The sequence below is a fragment of the Parasteatoda tepidariorum genome, chromosome 4 (assembly GCF_043381705.1).
Source record: "Parasteatoda tepidariorum isolate YZ-2023 chromosome 4, CAS_Ptep_4.0, whole genome shotgun sequence".
NCBI classification, from domain to species: Eukaryota; Metazoa; Arthropoda; class Arachnida; order Araneae; family Theridiidae; genus Parasteatoda; species Parasteatoda tepidariorum.
Window position 1 is genome coordinate 9,126,068 of NC_092207.1, and position 18,518 is coordinate 9,144,585.

The window sequence follows — 18,518 nt, forward strand, 5'->3', positions numbered from 1 at the left end:
GAGTTTGGGGGAAAATAAAGAAGGGTTGACGAAAGAAAGGGCAAAAAGGGTATGGAGTCTATTATATCAGGGCACTAATTTACTTTAGGGGCAAAAGGGTGGATTTTTTTGACTAAAAGGGCATCAGGGTGCTGCACCCTGTTTACCCTGCCTAGAATGAGCTCTGATTATAATAAATATTTACCATACAAAATATTTTTGTATTCACATAAGTCTAATAACTTATAACATTAATTTTTATTCATTTTTTTAAATAAACAACTATACATAAATTTAAATGCTGTTTCAAATAATGAAGTAGAAGTAATTTTCCAATAAATACTTCTTACCTAGATTAATCTTCTAAATTTAAATATTAATGTTCTTTTTGTGTCAAATATTTGCACAAAATTTTTGTGTTTATTTGTATTCACTTTTTTCATAGTAGTCAAAACTGTATTGCACAGAAAACACCATTTTATCTTTCACTGAAATAAAGACTCGACATTAAATGTCCTGTTTTCTTTCTTTAATTTTCTTCTCTTACAATTGGGCTTGATGGAGGAACAACCAATAGTATCTTTAAGAAAGCGTATGCTTACTTAAAATACAATAAAATAGTGTGTTAATAAAATATCAGAATCGATAAAATAATAATTAGAGTTTCACAATGGAATAAGTGACAAAATTATTACAAATAACCACAAATCGCAACATAAAGGCGTAGTGTTTTTAAAAAGTATTTATTTTTGATGTATGTTTTTTAAAAGCCCTTAAAGCTGCATTTTTTATTCGGGGTATGTATAAAAAGTACTTAAGTGCTCTTGTAAAAAGAGGTTTTTTCTTTACCGTATCGATTGTTGTTCTAAATAAAGTAAAAAAATTCATGATTTTTGCAATATTTATCAGAAACGAGTTAATTTATCATGATTATGTAAAGTTTTTGAAAATGTTTTTGAATTTTATTGATTTTATGTTTATAAATTAAGAACTTTGAACAATACAAGAAAAAAAATATTACTGCACAGATCCTAATTATGATATTTTTTGGAAAGTGATTTAAAATATTTTTTGAGTGCTTGAAAAGTACTTTAAAGGTGCTTATTATTTGTTAAAANGAACTTTAAACGATACAAGAAAAAAAAATATTACTGCACAGATCCTAATTATGATATTTTTTGGAAAGTGATTTAAAATATTTTTTGAGTGCTTGAAAAGTACTTTAAAGGTGCTTATTATTTGTTAAAAAATCTGGCTAGTCCCCCTGAAAAGGGAATGCGAGGCTACAAAAAAATGGGTACTGCCTAAAAATTAAAAAGTGTGACAGACTGCCAATAATTTCAAACCGTGAAAAATTGATAGAACTGCAGCATTCTAATTCGTACTTTTTCAGAAACGATTTTAAAAAAGAATGTCGAAGATATATGTATGGCTACAGTCTAGTTGCAATTTTCCTGAGGTCTGATTTGTTAAAAATTTAATTTATTGCAGTTATGAAATATTTTAATTTAGCTGACATTTAAAAATAAAAATCCACACCATTAATGTTTAAAAGCTTTTTATAACAATAAATTATATTTTGTATCCAAGAAAAAAGCTTTTGCTTTACAAAATATTTATTAAAAAAAAAAAAAAAAAAAAAAAAAAAAAAACAAAAGTCTGATAGCTATATCATAAAGAAAATAGCCTAAAAATAAAAAAAAAATTTATAAAATCAAATACGTAATAGTCAGATTCTTAAAAAAAAGGCTCTAAAAATAAATGGTATGATAAAGAATTCAATCTTTATAAAGTAGGTGTTTAAGCTATTTTAAAATGATTGCAACCCTTTGAGATGAAATTGAATGAGCAATCTAAATAATAAAAAAATTTTACTATATGTGATTTTTAAATCAAATTCAGTTAAAGACATTTATTATCGAAAAAATATTTGTCAGACATTTAAACACGGACAGACCTAAGACACCAAGCACAATTTTCGTGAGAAAAAAAAACAAACTCAAAATTGGATTGAACTGCTATCTGCTTGTAGATCCAAGGAACAATAACGCAAAATCACAATATTTACTCACATTGTGTCTGGTAGAAATAAAAAAAAAATGGAATTGTAATTTTAAAAAATCATAAAACATTTTAATTAATCATTTGTAATAGTCATTTGAGATTGTGAAAGAAAAAAAAATTTCAATAACTTTGTTTTCAGAAAAACTGAGTAAAAAAATTTAACATACAGCAAAGCTTTTTTTCTTCTTTTTTATCTCCTTCCTCATTATTAGGATTTATTAATAATTTTAGAAAAGTCACCTTTTACTGAAAAGCTACACTAAAATTCTTACTCTTAAAATCACTAAAAGAAGACACGTCACACTTCTGATAAATGACATCGTCTTTATAAATCTTTTGCAGGTCAGAAATTAATTCATTCGGTGTTTCCTTGATATCACAGATACAAACCTAAAGGGAATATGCATAATAATATGTATTAATGCACAGTAAAAAATTTGTCTTGAAATTATGAAATCGATATATATTTATACAGTCAATTCAAATCTTGTAGAACAGACAAAAAATTTTGACCTATTGTAGGGGTGATTGTGAGTCCGACTTAAAAATCCTGAAAATTTCTTGAGCAAAATCATAAATTTAAATCATTGGTATTTTCAAAACATGAAATTCTAAATAAATTACATCCAACATAATTTAAAAGAATAATTAATTATATGTTTACTTTTATCTCTATAATCACTTTTATTATTCTACCAGAAAAAAAAATATATTAACGAATGAAAGAGATGGCAAGTATAAATTCTAGTTCTAATATTTTTAAATAAAATGTAGAAGAATTTTTTTACATAAATATGACGATGATTTCTTGAAATTTCTGGACCTTGGATTTCCGGAAACTTCCAGAAAACGGTTTACGAAAAATCCAGAAATCCGGATTTTTTCCGGAGCACAATCATCTCTGCTTATTGTAAATCCAACTGTCTGTTAGTTTCAGTTTTCAAGTTCAAAAATAAATGGATATTTAAAGATATTGGATTTAAGGATAATTTTCTATGCTTAGAGATCTTTAGCTACACTAACAGCGAAAGATAAATATGGTGCTAATCTAGACCTTGGTGAGTTAGAAATGAATGAGATAAATTTGAATCTATATATCTACATTTAATCCTTTCGTTTCAATGCAATAAAGCACAATATTGATGCTGACAATGCAAGCAATATGGACAAAAGAAAACAAATTTATGTACTCATTTTTAGACAAAAGTCTGATTTTGATAAATTATTTTCACCAGTTGAATCTAGAGCATCTGAAAATGTAGAACAGGATGTGTAGCTAAATTATACAACAAAAAATAAACACCTTTCCAGCACTCAAAAAAATATTTTTAAGCATTTTAAACGAATATCAATGCAACCGTGATATCAAAGAAAAAATTCCTTTTGACATTGTTTTTGGCAATTGTCAAATATCATGAAATTTTGAATCATAAAACGAATGGCTACGGACTGACTATACGCCAAAAATAATTGGGGTTGAATTAATTGTGAAAACGTTGAATGGAACAATGTGAACTGTGTCTTTTTGCATAATTCGATGCGAAAATTAACACAGTAAAGGGAAAATCTCATTTTGAAAAAGGAAAAATTAAGCACTTTTTAAACACACCTTGAAGGGCTTTTAAAAATCGAAAATAAGCACCTTTAAGCACTTTTTAAAAATGCTATGCACCCTGTAGAAATGTATAAAAGAGCCCTGATAAAATCTAATATGCATGGATTTCAAGTTAAACCTATCTAATGATATTCTTATAGTTTCCCACGGGTCGCTGCCTAGAAGTTGCCAATATTTGGCAATTATTCTGACACAGATCACAATACAGAAATCTTCCCTAACATTTAGTGCTTGGTAAATATAAGAATATGAGAGGGAAAAAAATGAGATTTTAAAAATTTAGGAAATTTTGCCCTAGTAGTATGTCAGACACATTGAAAATAATAATAGAAAATAAGTATCAAAGCAATGACAGCTTTTAACTGCCAAGCAAGTCATAATTAATCCTGTTTAACAGCATTTAGAAATAACTATAAAAAAGGTTTAAAAGTATTTTCCTAAAACAATTCAAAAAAAAAAAAAAACTAGCTTATAATATAAGCTAGTTTTTTTTTCTTTTGATAATTTGCCTCTTAACTTTTTTTTTTAAACAAATTGCTAAAAAAATGCAATATTGTAGAATAATTTTATTAAGAAAAGGAAAATACTTTTATATAGTGATTCCTAAACGCTTCATTCTAAAAAATATTATTTTTTTGAATAAAAATTAAAGCAGATTGAATTAATTGCATATGCAAAAAAAAAATATTCATTATCTTCCTGCTATGGTCATTTTTTAAAACCCAATCATACTCAAAGAATATGTTTTTTCTATTTAAGAAACTAAAGAGGTTCTTATATTTACTATTTTAAGTGAAAGGGTTATGCTCTATATATTAATATAACAGAAAATAAACATATACTAAGTAATTCAACTAAAGAGTGTGAAGTTTCGAAAATTTGTGGCAAAAAGTAAAAATTTAATCTTATTTTATATCTAAGTGGTTAAATCTAATTTTTTAATTCTTTCTAGCATCAAATGTTTCTTTACTTTCATTCCCATTTTTAATAGAAGTGAACAATATGATTTTCCTATTCCTTGGGCTCCACCTGTAACAATAGCGACCTTTTTTTCGAAATCCATGACAAAATACAATTAAAAAAATTTCTCAAAAGCAATTAAATTTCTAATGATTTAATCGACGGTAACTCGTAATCTTTCGTTTTTATTCTTGTTTTTGTTTGTTTTTATCACAAATTGAAGGAAACGGATCATGGGTGCTTATTTTCGTGGAGGTCCAATCAAATACATGCTTAACAACCTCACCAATAAATTTCTATATTTTGCATATATAATTAGTGTCGTGGCGCTATTATCACTCAAGGTTATATTTCGGTGGAAGTGTCTGGGATTTGATGATCTGTTCACAGCAGATATTTAATATTCGTAATTTCAAAACTTACACTTTTTTATTGTTCAGCACTTAAGATCTTTTTCAACTTTGCTTAATTCCAAAAAACTATTTTAAGAACATTAGAAATCGGAAACCATAGGGTAAGATATCTTTACATAAAACCCTTCTGTTTTTCATTCATTTTTACAATAAAAAGAAATTGACAAAAAATGTAAAAAACGTATTTCTTTTCTTATTTTTCCATTCATCACACTTAACTAAATTTCAAATATACAGTTAGCAAAAAAGTAAAAATATATGTATTATAATAAATAATAAACCGCAAATTATACCATATCTCGAAAAAATATTTTTTATCACAATTTTCAAATTTGTCTACCCAATGAAGGATAATTCAATGTTATGTTATAAAAATTTAAAAAGCTTGTAATTTTAGTAAGCTTCTCACTGGATTGAAATTCTTACTTGAGAAGATCGCACCTCTTTTTGTATGATAAATTTTCTTTATTGAATACAAACCAAGGAGAACTTTTTAAAATATGTTCATTTAATTGACGATGGAATATGTGCGATGAATTAAATGGAATATTTACAATGACACGAAAAGTCAATAAAATTTAAATTAACTACAAAGTATAGAAGCTCCTGATTTGTATTGCATACGGCCAGTTCAAAATTATATAATGAGTAAACATCTACCCAATGTTTCATTGCAGGTCAAAGATGAGAAATAAGCAAGTCTCAAATATAAGCAAACACATCTAATAAGGAACACGCACTTACAAAGAAACAGATAAAAATCAAAAATACAGAGAATAATCTGAGTTCTTCCCTCCCTGTAAGCCATCTGGCATGCTCAAAGTTAAAGCAATCTGCACACATTTAGCTCCATGTTAAAGCGAAACTACTCTCCACAATTTCCAATTTTATTAAAATGTATGATAAAGAAAAATTAGATACTTTGAAGAAAATAGACGGTATTTAGTGTGAAGGTCAAAAGATGCAGCATTTATATGATTTGCCTTAAATCATGGATTCCCACGAGATGTTCTGCCGCAGAACCCTAAAGTTCCGTAGATGAGTCACAGGGAGACAGTGGCGTACGCAAGGGAGGGGTTTAGGGGTTTAAACTCCCCCCTTGAGCTCAGACAAAATGGTAAAAATGAAAATTTTAGTAGAAATTATGCGGCCTATTATTTTTTAAGACTATAGATTTTTATTTGTCTTATGCCTACTTTTTTTTTCTCACGGTATTTCTCAGAACACTAAAAAAACATTTACTACAATAGGGTTGTACTTTTGAAACCAAATTCACGTGATACTGTTACGGACTGGTTTCCTTCTGTCCTGCCAGTCGCGATAGTTTTCGAGACTGGCTTTCATTCGCGAGGTCTTTGCGCGATGATTCTGGAATCCCACACGTTCTGTCGTGTTTGAGACAATTCGAGAATTTTGGAGTGGCGGTGAAAATTTATATAAAAGAGGGAACGGAGAACAGTGGAGTTAGTTAGTCAGACTAAGAGTTATCTCTGCCGTTTGTCTTGCGGAGCTCGTTGCTAAATCTGATTTGTTTTGTCTTAACAAAAAGTTCATTTAATCGCCGAACCCGTCGTCTTCGTTATTTCGAGTAGTGAAGAAATCAGTAACAATACTATTGGAGATACTGAGCTCGTTGAAGTTATTCATTCCAGCTCGAAGCTTTAAGATCGTAGCATAGCGGATATTTCTGTGCCAATATATATATTTGCTGTTCTTGGATCTTTAGAATGTCAAAACGCAAGAATTTAACAATTTTTAATTATTTTGAGAAAAAATCACGACCTGAAATTAGTGAGGTGAGAGCATCTAGTACCAATGTAAGTTTTTCTGTTGAACAGAAATGTGACACTTCCGTTGAAGAAAACGTTTCTATCACATCAAAATCTGATGAATGTGAAAGTGGCCCTCAAAGTGTTACTTCCCACCCATAGGAGATTGAACCTTTTTCAGAAGATATTACATGCGAGAAGATATCACATTAAGTTCTTAAACTTAAAAAATCAAATCAAAATTTAACTTAACAATGTTGTCGAAATAAAAAGTCAAATTATCTGGCTATCTAAATTAGGGAAATAATAGTACTTTATTACATACTCGAATTTCTTTTAGTAGTTTCAGAAAATCATGAACACCCCCCTTGAAAAAATTCTGCGTACGCCACTGCAGGGAGATATCTACAGAGTAAGGACTTTTTTTCGGATTATTTACTATTCAGATTATATACTAAAGAAAGAAAAAAAATGTATGAATTATACCTTGATAATACAGGGACCAAGGGGGTCTTGAAATTTGAACCTTTCTCGAGACATTTCATTTTTTTATTCTTTTTTTATTTTATTATTCCATTACGCTTTCTTTGCTGGACTTCACACACAAAAAACACCCCATGCATGCTAGAATATCCAAAATGTTACAATAGAAGTCGAAAAAGAGCAAATAAACTGATTTTCCTGGATTTTTCCAGTTTTTTCCCGTTTTCCCAATAATTTTTTTTTCCTACATGCAGGATCCTCCAGAATATCGAAAAACACATAAAAAAATAATATAATTTAAAAAAAAAAAAAAAAAAGAAAATTTTTTGAAAATTTGACCGTCCCTGGGATTCGAACCCAGGACCCCTCCCTCCTGCAGCGAACTTGCTTGTCTGGTGGCCTACCTTCCAGTCCACGGTGATACGTGAAGCCTACCACAGTTTCGCTTCAAAAGCTCTCTCCTCTCATCTTCGCAATATACCTTTAGGGGCCCACTGTGACCCCCCTAATTGGCCTATAAAAATTATCTTCAGCAGCCTTGTTTGGACCATAGACCCCTACTTAGGGCCCGAGTTTGAAAATTATACCTTGATATTAAAGGGAGCTAGGGGGTCTTAAAATTTGAACCTTTCTCGAGCAATTTTATTTTTTTAACCTTTTTTTTATTATTATTCCATTGCGCTTTCTTTGCTGGACTTCACACACAGAAAACACCCCATGCATGCTAGAATATCCAAAATGTTACAATAGAAGTCGAAAAAGAGCAAATAAACTGATTTTCCTGGATTTTTCCAGTTTTTTCCCATTTTCCCAATAAAAAAGAATTTCCTACATGCAGGAACCTCTAGAATATCGAAAAGCACATAAAAAAAATAATATAATTTAAAATAAACAAGAAAAAAAAAGGAATTTTTTTGAAAATCTGACCGTCCCTGGGATTCGAACCCAGGACCCTTCCCTCCTGCAGAGAACTTGCTTGTCTGGTGGCCTACCTTCCAGTCCACGGTGATACGCGAAGCATACACCAGTTTCGCTTCAAAAGCTCACTCCTCTCATCTTCGCAATATACCTTTAGGGACCCACTGTGACCCCCCTAATTGGCCTATAAAAATTATCTTCAGCAGCCTTGTTTGGACCATAGACCCCTATTTAGGGTCCGAGATTGAAAATTATACCTTGATATTAAAGGAAGCTAGGGGGTCGTGAAATTTAAACCTTTCTCGAGCCATTTTATTTTTTTATTCTTCTTTTTTATTGTTCCATTACGCCTTCATTGCTGGACTTCACACACAGAAAACACCCCATGCATGCTAGAATATCCAAAATGTTACAATAGAAGTCGAAAAAGAGCCAATAAATTGATTCTCCTGGTTTTCTCCAGTTTTTTCTCATTTTCCCAATAAAATAATTTTTTTCCCTACATGCAGAAACCTCAAGAATATCGAAAAACACATAAAAAAAAACAATATAATTTAAAATAAACAAAAAAAAGGAAAATTATTTGAAAATTTTACCGTTCTGGGATTCGAACCCAGGACCCCTGCCTTCTGACAGCGATTTTGCTTGTCTGGTGGCGTACCTTCCAATCCACGGTGAAACGTGAAGCCTACCACAGTTTCGCATCAAAAGCTCACTCCTCTCATCTTCGCAATATACCTTTAGGGACCCACTGTGACCCCTCCAATTGGCCTATATAAATTATATTCAGCAGCCTAGTTTGGACCATAGACCCCTACTTAGTGTCCGAGTTTGAAAATTATACCTTGATATTAAAGGGAGCTAGGGGGTCGGGAAATTTGAACCTTTCTCGTGCCATTTTATTTTTTTATTCTTTTTTTTTTATTGTTCCATTACGCTTTCATTGCTGGACTTCACACACAGAAAACACCCCATGCATGCTAGAATATCCAAAATGTTACAATAGAAGTCGAAAAAGAGGAAATAAATTGGTTTTCCTGGATTTCTCCAGTTTTCTCCCATTTTCCCAATAAAATTTTTTTTCCCTTCATGCAGGAACCTCCAGAATATCGAAAAAAGCATTAAAAAAATGATATAATTTAAAATAAACAAAAAAAAAAGAAAATTTTCTTAAAATTTGACAGTCCCTGGGAATCGAACCCAGGACCCCTCCCTCCTGCAGCGAACTTGCTTGTCTGGTGGCCTACCTTCCAGTCCACGGTGATACGCGAAGCCTACCACAGTTTCGCCTCAAAAGCTCTCTCCTCTCATCTTCGCAATATAGCTTTAGGGGCCCACTGTGACCCCCCTAATTGGTTTATAAAAATTATCTTCAGCAGCCTTGTTTGGACCATAGACCCCTACTTAGGGTCCGAGATTGAAAATTATACCTTGATATTAAATGAAGCTAGGGGGTCGTGAAATTTAAACCTTTCTCGAGCCATTTTATTTTTTTATTCTTCTTTTTTATTGTTCCATTACGCCTTCATTGCTGGACTTCACACACAGAAAACACCCCATGCATGCAGAATATCCAAAATGTTACAATAGAAGTCGAAAAAGAGCAAATAAATTGATTCTCCTGGTTTTCTCCAGTTTTTTCTCATTTTCCCAATAAAATAATTTTTTTCCATTCATGCAGGAACCTCCAGAATATCGAAAAACACATAAAAAAAACAATATAATTTAAAATAAACAAAAAAAGGAAAATTATTTGAAAATTTTACCGTCCCTGGGATTCAAACCCAGGACCCTTGCCTTCTGCAGCGATTTTGCTTGTCTGGTGGCGTACCTTCCAATCCACGGTGAAACGTGAAGCCTACCACAGTTTCGCATCAAAAGCTCACTCCTCTCATCTTCGCAATATACATTTAGGGACACACTGTGACCCCCCTATTTGGCCTATAAAAATTATCTTCAGCAGCCTTGTTTGGACTATAGACCCCTGCTTAGGGCCCGAGTTTGAAAATTATACCTTGATATTGAAGGGAGCTAGGGGGTTTAGAAATTTGAACCTTTCTCGAGCCATTTTATTTTTTTATTCTTTTTTTTAAAATTCCATTACGCTTTCTTTGCTGGATTTACACACATAAAACACCCCATACATGCAACAATATCCAAAATGTTGCAATAGAAGTCGAAAAAGAGCAAATAAACAGATTTTCCTGGATTTTTCTAGTTTTTTCCCCTTTTCCCAATAAAAAAATTTTTTTTCTTGATGCAGGAACCTCCAGAATATCGAAACTCACATAAAAAGATCAATTAATTTAAAATAAACAAAAAAAAAAGGGAAAATTTTTTGAAAATTTTACCGTCCCTGGGATTCGAACCCAGGACCCCTGCCTTCTGCAGCGGTTTTGCTTGTCTGGTGGCGTACCTTCCAATCCACGGTGATACGTGAAGCCAACCACAGTTTCCCTTCAAAAGCTTTCTCCTCTCATGTTCGAAATATATCTTTAGGGGCCCACTGTGACCCCTCTAATTGGCCTATAAAAATTATATTCTGCAGCCTTGTTTGGACCATAGACCCCTACTTTGTGTCCGAGTTTGAAAATTATACCTTGATATTAAAGGGAGCTAGGGGGTCTTGAAATTTGAACCTTTCTCGAGCCATTTTATTTTTTTATTCTTTTTTTTATTATTCCATTACGCTTTCTTTGCTGGACTTCACACACAGAAAACACCCCATGCATGCTAGAATATCCAAAATGTTACATTAGAAGTCGAATAAGAGCAAATAAACTTATTTTCCTGGATTTTTCCAGTTTTTTCCCATGCTCCCAATAAAAAAAAATTTCCTACAAGCAGGAACCTCCAGAATATCGAAAAACACATAAAATAAAATAATATAATTTAAAATAAACGAAAAAAAAGAAAATTTTTTGAAAATTTGACCGTTCCTGGGATTCGAACCCAGAAACTCTCCCTCCTGCAGTGAACTTGCTTGTCAGGTGGCCTACTTTCCAGTCCACGGTGATACATGAAGCCACCCGCAGTTTCGCTTCAAAAGCCCTCTCCCCTCATCTTCGCAATATACCTTTAGGGGCCCACTGTGACCCCCCTAACTGGACTATAAAAATTATCTTCAACAGTCTTGTTTGGACCATAGTCCCCTACTTAGGGTCGGAGTTTAAAAATTATACATCCATATTAAAGGGAGCTAGGGTTCCTGAAATTTGAACCTTTCTCGAGCCATTTTATTTTTTTATTCTTTTTTTTTATTATTCCATTACGCTTTCTTTGCTGGACTTCACACTCAGAAAACACCCCATGCATGCTAGAATATCCAAATGTTACAATAGATGTCGAAAAAGAGCAAATAAACTGATTTTCCTGGATTTTTCCAGTTTTTTCCCATTTTCCAAATAATAAAAAAAAATTTCCTACAGGCAGGAACCTCCAGAATATCGAAGAACACATAAAAAAAAGTAATATAATTTAAAATAAACAAAAAAAAAGGAAAATTTTTTGAAAATTTTACTGTCTCTGGGATTCGAATCCAGGACCCCTGCCTTCTGCAGCGATTTTGCTTGTCTGGTGGCCTACCTTCCAATCCACGGTGATACGTGAAGCTGACCACAGTTTCGCTTCAAAAGCTCTCTCCTCTCATCTTCGCAATACACTTTTAGGGGCCCACTGTGACCCCTCTAATTGGCCTATAAAAATTATATTCAGCAGACTTGTTTGGACCATAGACCGCTACTTAGTGTCAGAGTTTGAAAATTATACCTTGATATAAAAGGGAGCTAGGGGGTCTTGAAATTTGAACCTTTCTCGAGCCATTTTATTTTTTTATTCTTTTTTATTATTATTCCATTACGCTTTCTTTGCTGGACTTCACACACAGAAAACACCCCATACATGCTAGAATATCCGAAATGTTACAATAGAAGTCGAAAAAGAGCAAATAAATTGATTTTCCTGGATTTCTCCAGTTTTTTCCCATTATCCCAATAAAACATTTTTCCCCTACATGCAGGAACCTCCAGAATATCGAATAACACATAAAAAAATATAATTTAAAATAAACAAAAAAAAAATTTTTTTTTTGAAAATTTTACTGTCTCTTGGATTCGAACCCAGGACCACTGCCTTCTGCAGCGATTTTGCTTGTCTGGTGGCCTACCTTCCAATCCACGGTGACACTTGAAGCCTACCACAGTTTCGCTTTAAAAGCTCTCTTCTCTCATCTTCGCAATATTCCTTTAGGGGCCCACTGTCACCCCCCTACCTGGCCTATAAAAATTGTCTTCAGCAGCCTTAGGGTCCGAGTTTGAAAATTATACCTCGATATTAAAGGGAGCTAGGGGTCCTGAAATTTGAACCTTTCTCGAGCCATTTTATTTTTTTATTCTTTTTTTTATTATTCCATTACGCTTTCATTGCTGGACTTCACACACATAAAACACCCCATGCATGCTAGAATATCTAAAATGTTACAATAGAAATTGAAAAAGAGCAAATAAACTGATTCTCCTGGTTTTCTCCAGTTTTTTCTCATTTTCCCAATAAAAAAAATATTTTCCTACATGCAGGAACCTCCAGAATATCGAAAAGCACATAAAATAAAAGAATACAATTTAAAATAAATAAAAATAAACAAAATATTTTTTTTTTGAAAATTTGACCTTCCCTGGGATTCGAACCTAGGACCCCTGCCTTCTGCAGTGGGTTTGCTTGCCTGGTGGCGTACCTTCCAATCCACGGTGATACGTGAAGCCTACCACAGTTTCGCTTCAAAAGCTCTGTCCTCTCATCTTCGCAATATACCTTTAGGGGCCCACTGTGACCCCCCTAATTGGCCTATAAAAATTATCTTCGGCAGCCTTGTTTGGACTCTAGATCCCTACTTAGGGTCCGAGTTTGAAAATTATACCTGGATATTAAAGGGAGCTAGGGGGTCTTGAAATTTGAACCTTTCTCGAGCCATTTTATTTTTTTATTCTTTTTTTTTATTATTCCATTACGCATTCTTTGCTGGTCTTCACACACAGAAAACACCCCATGCATGCTAGAATATCCAAAATGTTACAGTAGAAGTCGAAAAAGAGCAAGAAAATTGATTTTCTTGGATTTTTCTAGTTTTTTCCCTTTTTCCAGATAAAAAGTTTTTTTTCCTACATGCAGGAACCTCCAGAATATCGAAAAACACATAAAAAAATAATATAATTTAAAAAAAAAATGAAAGAAAATTTTTTGAAAATTTGACCGTCCCTGGGATTCGAACCCAGGACCCCTCCCTCCTGCAGCGAACTTGCTAGTCTGGTGGCTTACTTTCCAATCCACGGTGATACTTGAAGCCTACCACAGTTTCGCTTCAAAAGCTCTCTCCTCTCATCTTCGCAAAGTAACTTTAGGGGTCCACTGTGACGACCCTAATTGGCCTATAAAAATTATCTTCTGCAACCTTGTTTGGACCATAGACTCCAACTTGGAGCCCGAGTTCGAAAATTATACCATGATATTAAAGGGAGCTAGGGGATCTTGAAATTTGAACCTTTCTCGAGCCATTTAATTTTTTTATTCTATTTTTTTTTATTATTCCTTTACGATTTCTTTGCTGCACTTCACACACTGAAAACACCCCATGCTTACTAGAATATCCAAAATGTTACAATAGAAGTTGAAAAAGAGCAAATAAACTGATTTTCCTGGATTTTTCCTGTTTTTTCCAATTTTCCCAATAAAATTTTTTTTTCTTCCTGCATGCAGGTGCCTCCAGAATATCGAAAAACACATAAAAAAATAATATAATTTAAAATAAACAAAAAAGAAAAAAAGAAAATGTGTTGAAAATTTGACCGTTCCTGGAATTCGAACCCGGGACCCCTCCCTCCCTTCCAGTCCACGGTGATACGTGAAACCTACCACAGTTTTGCTTCAAAAGATCTCTCCTCTCATCTTCGCAATATACCTTTAGGGGTCCACTGTGACCCCCCTAATTGGCTTATAAAAATTATCTTCTGCAGCCTTGTTTGGACCATAGTCCCCTACTTAGGGTCGGAATTTAAAAATTATACCTTGATATTAAAGGGAGCTAGGGGTCCTGAAATTTGAACCTTTCTCGAGCCATTTTATTTTTTTATTCTTTATTTTATTATTCCATTACGCTTCACACTCATAAAACACCCCATGCGTGCTAGAATATCCAAAATGTTACAATAGAAGTCGAAAAAGAGCAAATAAACTGATTTTCCTGGATTTTTCCTGTTTTTTCCCATGTTCCCAATAAAAAAAATATTTTCCTACATGCAGGAGCCTCCAGAATATCGAAAAACACATAAAAAAAATAATATAATTTAAAATAAACAAAAAAAAAAAGAAAACTTTTTGAAAATTTGACCTTCCCTGGGATTCGAACCCAGGACCCCTCCCTCCTGCAGCGAACTTGCTTGTCTGGTGGCCAACCTTCCAGTCCGCGGTGACACGTGAAGCCTACTACAGTTTCGCTTCAAAAGCTCTCTCCTCTCATCTTCGCAATATACGTTTAGGGGCCCACTGTGACCCCCCTAACTGGGCTATAAAAATTATCTTCAGCAGCCTTGTTTGGACCATAGACCCCTACTTAGTGTCAGAGTTTGAAAATTATACCTTGATATTAAAGGGAGCTAGGGGTCTTGAAATTTGAACCTTTCTCGTAGCATTTTATTTTGTCATTCTTTTTTTTTTATTATTCCATTACGCTTTCTTTGCTGGTCTTCACGCACGGAAAACACCCCTTGCATGCTAGAACATCCAAAATGTTACAATAGAAGTCGAAAAAGAGCAAATAAACTGATTTTCCTGTTTTTTCCCATTTTCACAATAAAAAAAATTTTTCCTTCATGCAGGAACCTCCAGAATATCGAAAAACACATAAAAAATAATTTATTTTGAAATAAACAAAAAAAAAATTTTTTGAAAATTTGACCGTCCCTGGGATTCGAACCCAGGACCCCTCCCTCCTGCAGCGATATTGTTAAAAAAAAATATTTTTTCTAAACAGTGATTTGAATCAGGGGCGGATTACCCATTAGACCAGACTAAGTCATTGGTCTGGCCTGGGGCCCTCAATGATTTATAAATAAATTTAAAAAAATTCAGAAAAACAAGGATTTTTTTAAAGAAGAAAATCAACTTCAAATATACATTAATAAAATACTGTAGTTTTTTTCGTTCTATTTAATTATTACTAATTATTACTATTTATTTTTATTTTAAATATGCTTTCTTAAATGAAAAAATATAAAAATACTTTTATATTTGAATAAATAAAAAATATACGAGAAATAAATTTAATCTAAGGGCCCCAAAAATTTGAATGGCCGAGGGCCCCGCGAACGCTTAATCCGCCCCTGTATTGAATAAATAAAAGTATGAAAAGGATATGAATTTATAAACAAGGTTCCAAGAATTTAAAAAATGTTTATGTCAGGAAAAATATCAGCACATTTCCCAATTCTAGTTTTTTTTTTTTTTCTTGTCCCAAATTTGAAATTTTGTTGAATTCATCCATGCATAATTTGAAATTTTGTATGCACATGTTAAATGAATGAATACTTATTACAATTTAATAAAATGTTATAAGATCCTTGAAAGAAATTTTGAATTAATAAACAAATTTATGTGTAATTTCAAAGTGTATGTTTATATAATTTCAAAATATATGTTTTTACAATTAAATATGTATATAATCTAAAAAATTTGTGATTATCTGGTTTTTTAATGCACATTTATAAAGTGGGGAGCTTATTCTTCAAAACTTCTGAGTCCGCTGGAATCAAAGAATTTCAAAATCACGAAACTCGCACAAAAATTACGCAATTTCTGTGAATACAAACATATATTTTGCTAAATTAAAATTTTATCGGGCGCGTTTTTCCATTATCAGTACGAAATTATAGTCCCGCAGTGGACTGATCGTTAAGACACGCTTCCCAGCAGATCACCGAAGTCAAGCATCACTGGCTACGGTCAGTGTGCGGGTGGGTGACCACTTGGATCAGTCTGCGTAGGGACCGAGGGTGTGCGGTATTGGTCCTCGTTAAACTGTGCTACCGTAAAGTGCTCGACTTCGCGCGCAGGTCGTCGGGCTACCGAAGCGGGGGTGCCATCCCCTCTGCAGAGGATCAAAATTGTGATGGCATGTCTTCGGATAATCCTCACGGATGTTTCCCAGACCGTCGCCAATAGCCCATTGTGCAGCTCTAGTGCGGCGTAAATGAACTACAACAACAACGAAATAATAGCGTCACGAAAATTTTTAATCGCACATTTATGTGATTATCTTTTATAATGGGCTCAATTTTGCTCTGATTTCTTCAAAGGCCTATTTTGTTTTTCAGCAATTATTGCTACAGATTTTTTTAATGCTTTCCTGAAATCCCGATATTTTTAATAGGTTATTATTATGACGATTAAATTTCAAATCTCGCATTTGGATAAGAACTTTTTGATGCACGCCAGTGTTTCTAAACTTATGACTTTTGCGTACCCTTTCTAAATTTTTCGTAAAGCTGTGTACCACTAATAAAAAATTTATGTAATTTTTACTATAAGAAATTGCACAAAAGTTAAAAATCACAACTGGCTGTTGACACCACTAATTATTAACTGATAACTCTGAAAAAAATAGCCAATCGAAAAATAAGTAATCGTATATTTTCATGACTAGCTTTGTTTTTAAATATAAATTTTTTAAATTTTCGTGTGTTGCAAGATATTTCGCGTAAGAACGCGTACCCCCGCTAAACTGTTCCCCTACCCCTGGGGGTACGCGTACCACACTTTGGGAAACCCTGATGTACGCGTTTGATTTGCCCCCATTTCATCGTGAATTGTTATTCGAAAAACTTTTGCATCTGTTATACCCTTGGATTTCTACATTCTACTGGATTTCAACTATCTACTTCCCGCAATAGAAAATAAATAAATAAAACACGTTACAACTTATCACCGACTTATTTATTTTACATATTATTTGCTTAACAAAACTATAAGTAGAATGAAAACGTAATCCCCCGCAAAAAAAAGTATTTAAAGGAAAGAAGAAAAAGATAGAGAAAGAATTTAGTTGTTAACGTTAGCTACATAAGTTATTTAAACTAAATATTACCGATTAAATTATCTACATATAAGAATGCACAACATATCAACATCGAGTTATAAACTAATTAGGTTATAGTTATAAAATCGTTGAAAATTTCTCCGGCATAGATAACACTAACTATTTCTATCTTGAGCAAAACGTTTTATCACCTTTCAAAATTAAAGTTAATTAGTTCGTTTCACTTTTATCAAAAACTTCAAGTGATAAAAAAAAATTAACTGCTTTTAAAAAATGCGTGAATTTAGAAATTAAACCATCAGAAAAACCACTGAACATTTATAATAAATAGTGAGAAACTAGCGAGAAATTAAAACGCAATATTAAAGAAATTGACCTACATTACCCTTAAAGTCAGAATATGTTTAATGCTTTTTTTTTTCTTTCGGATTGCATAAAGAGCATAATTTTAAATCCATGCGAATCTTAAAAAGTTCTTAAATCAGATTAAATAAGTCTCCTACTGGTCGCTGAATTAGACATTCTGGTTAACTTCCTATCGAATTTATCACTAAGGCTCTCCTCTCTGAAATGTTCTATTCTTGTTTCCAGAGCAGCAGACGGTCTTAGATTTTGTGGCACTAAAAGTTCTTACAGTCAAATTGTAAGGTTATAATATTAATCTCATTTGTACTACAATTGAGACTGCGGTCTCAATAGTACAAAGGAGAGCCCGAGGTTTGAGGGTGCACAACCCAGAAATACACTACATGTAAGGGTGTGCAACATGAGGTCCGCTGTAGCACATAAACATAATAAAAACACTAATAAAATTTTTTTTGCAAAAAAAAAATTTTAATAATGAATTGCGCATGTTAAGTTTTTGAATGCGCCAAATCTAAATCAATGTAGCTTTTCTCCGTGGTTATGACTGCGAATTTCCAAAGTTTTAAAAATCTCGACAAAATTATAATGTGTGAATTTTGAATTTTAGTAATCACTTTTAAAACTCTTTGAGTTCATTTCATAGTTAATCCGAGTGTTTTTTATTTACAGCGTTTTCAGAGGTTGTCGGATTTCGGCGTGTTTCTTATAATTCCGATCGTTTTAATACGATATTAGAACGACTTGCGAATCGTGCAAATATTTATCATCTACGGAGTTTCTTTGTGCCCATTTTATCGTTAATCCAAGCTATTTTTGCATTGTTTGTTTTCGGCACAACGCATTTCCACACATGGTTCTGTAAATAC

The 18,518-nt window shown here is 32.8% G+C and overlaps 1 protein-coding gene across 1 annotated transcript in view; it reads right to left on the reverse strand.

Moving 5' to 3' along the window:
• Window positions 1-4,836, reverse strand: part of LOC107451850 (15-hydroxyprostaglandin dehydrogenase [NAD(+)]) — a gene marked incomplete in the record, with an annotated part of 22,372 nt that extends 17,536 nt beyond the window's left edge. The window contains 2 exon segments of the mRNA XM_071180489.1: window positions 2,316-2,433; window positions 4,629-4,836. Of these exon segments, the coding sequence (XP_071036590.1) occupies window positions 2,316-2,433; window positions 4,629-4,721 (211 nt within the window).
• Window positions 4,837-18,518: the final 13,682 nt, after the last annotated feature.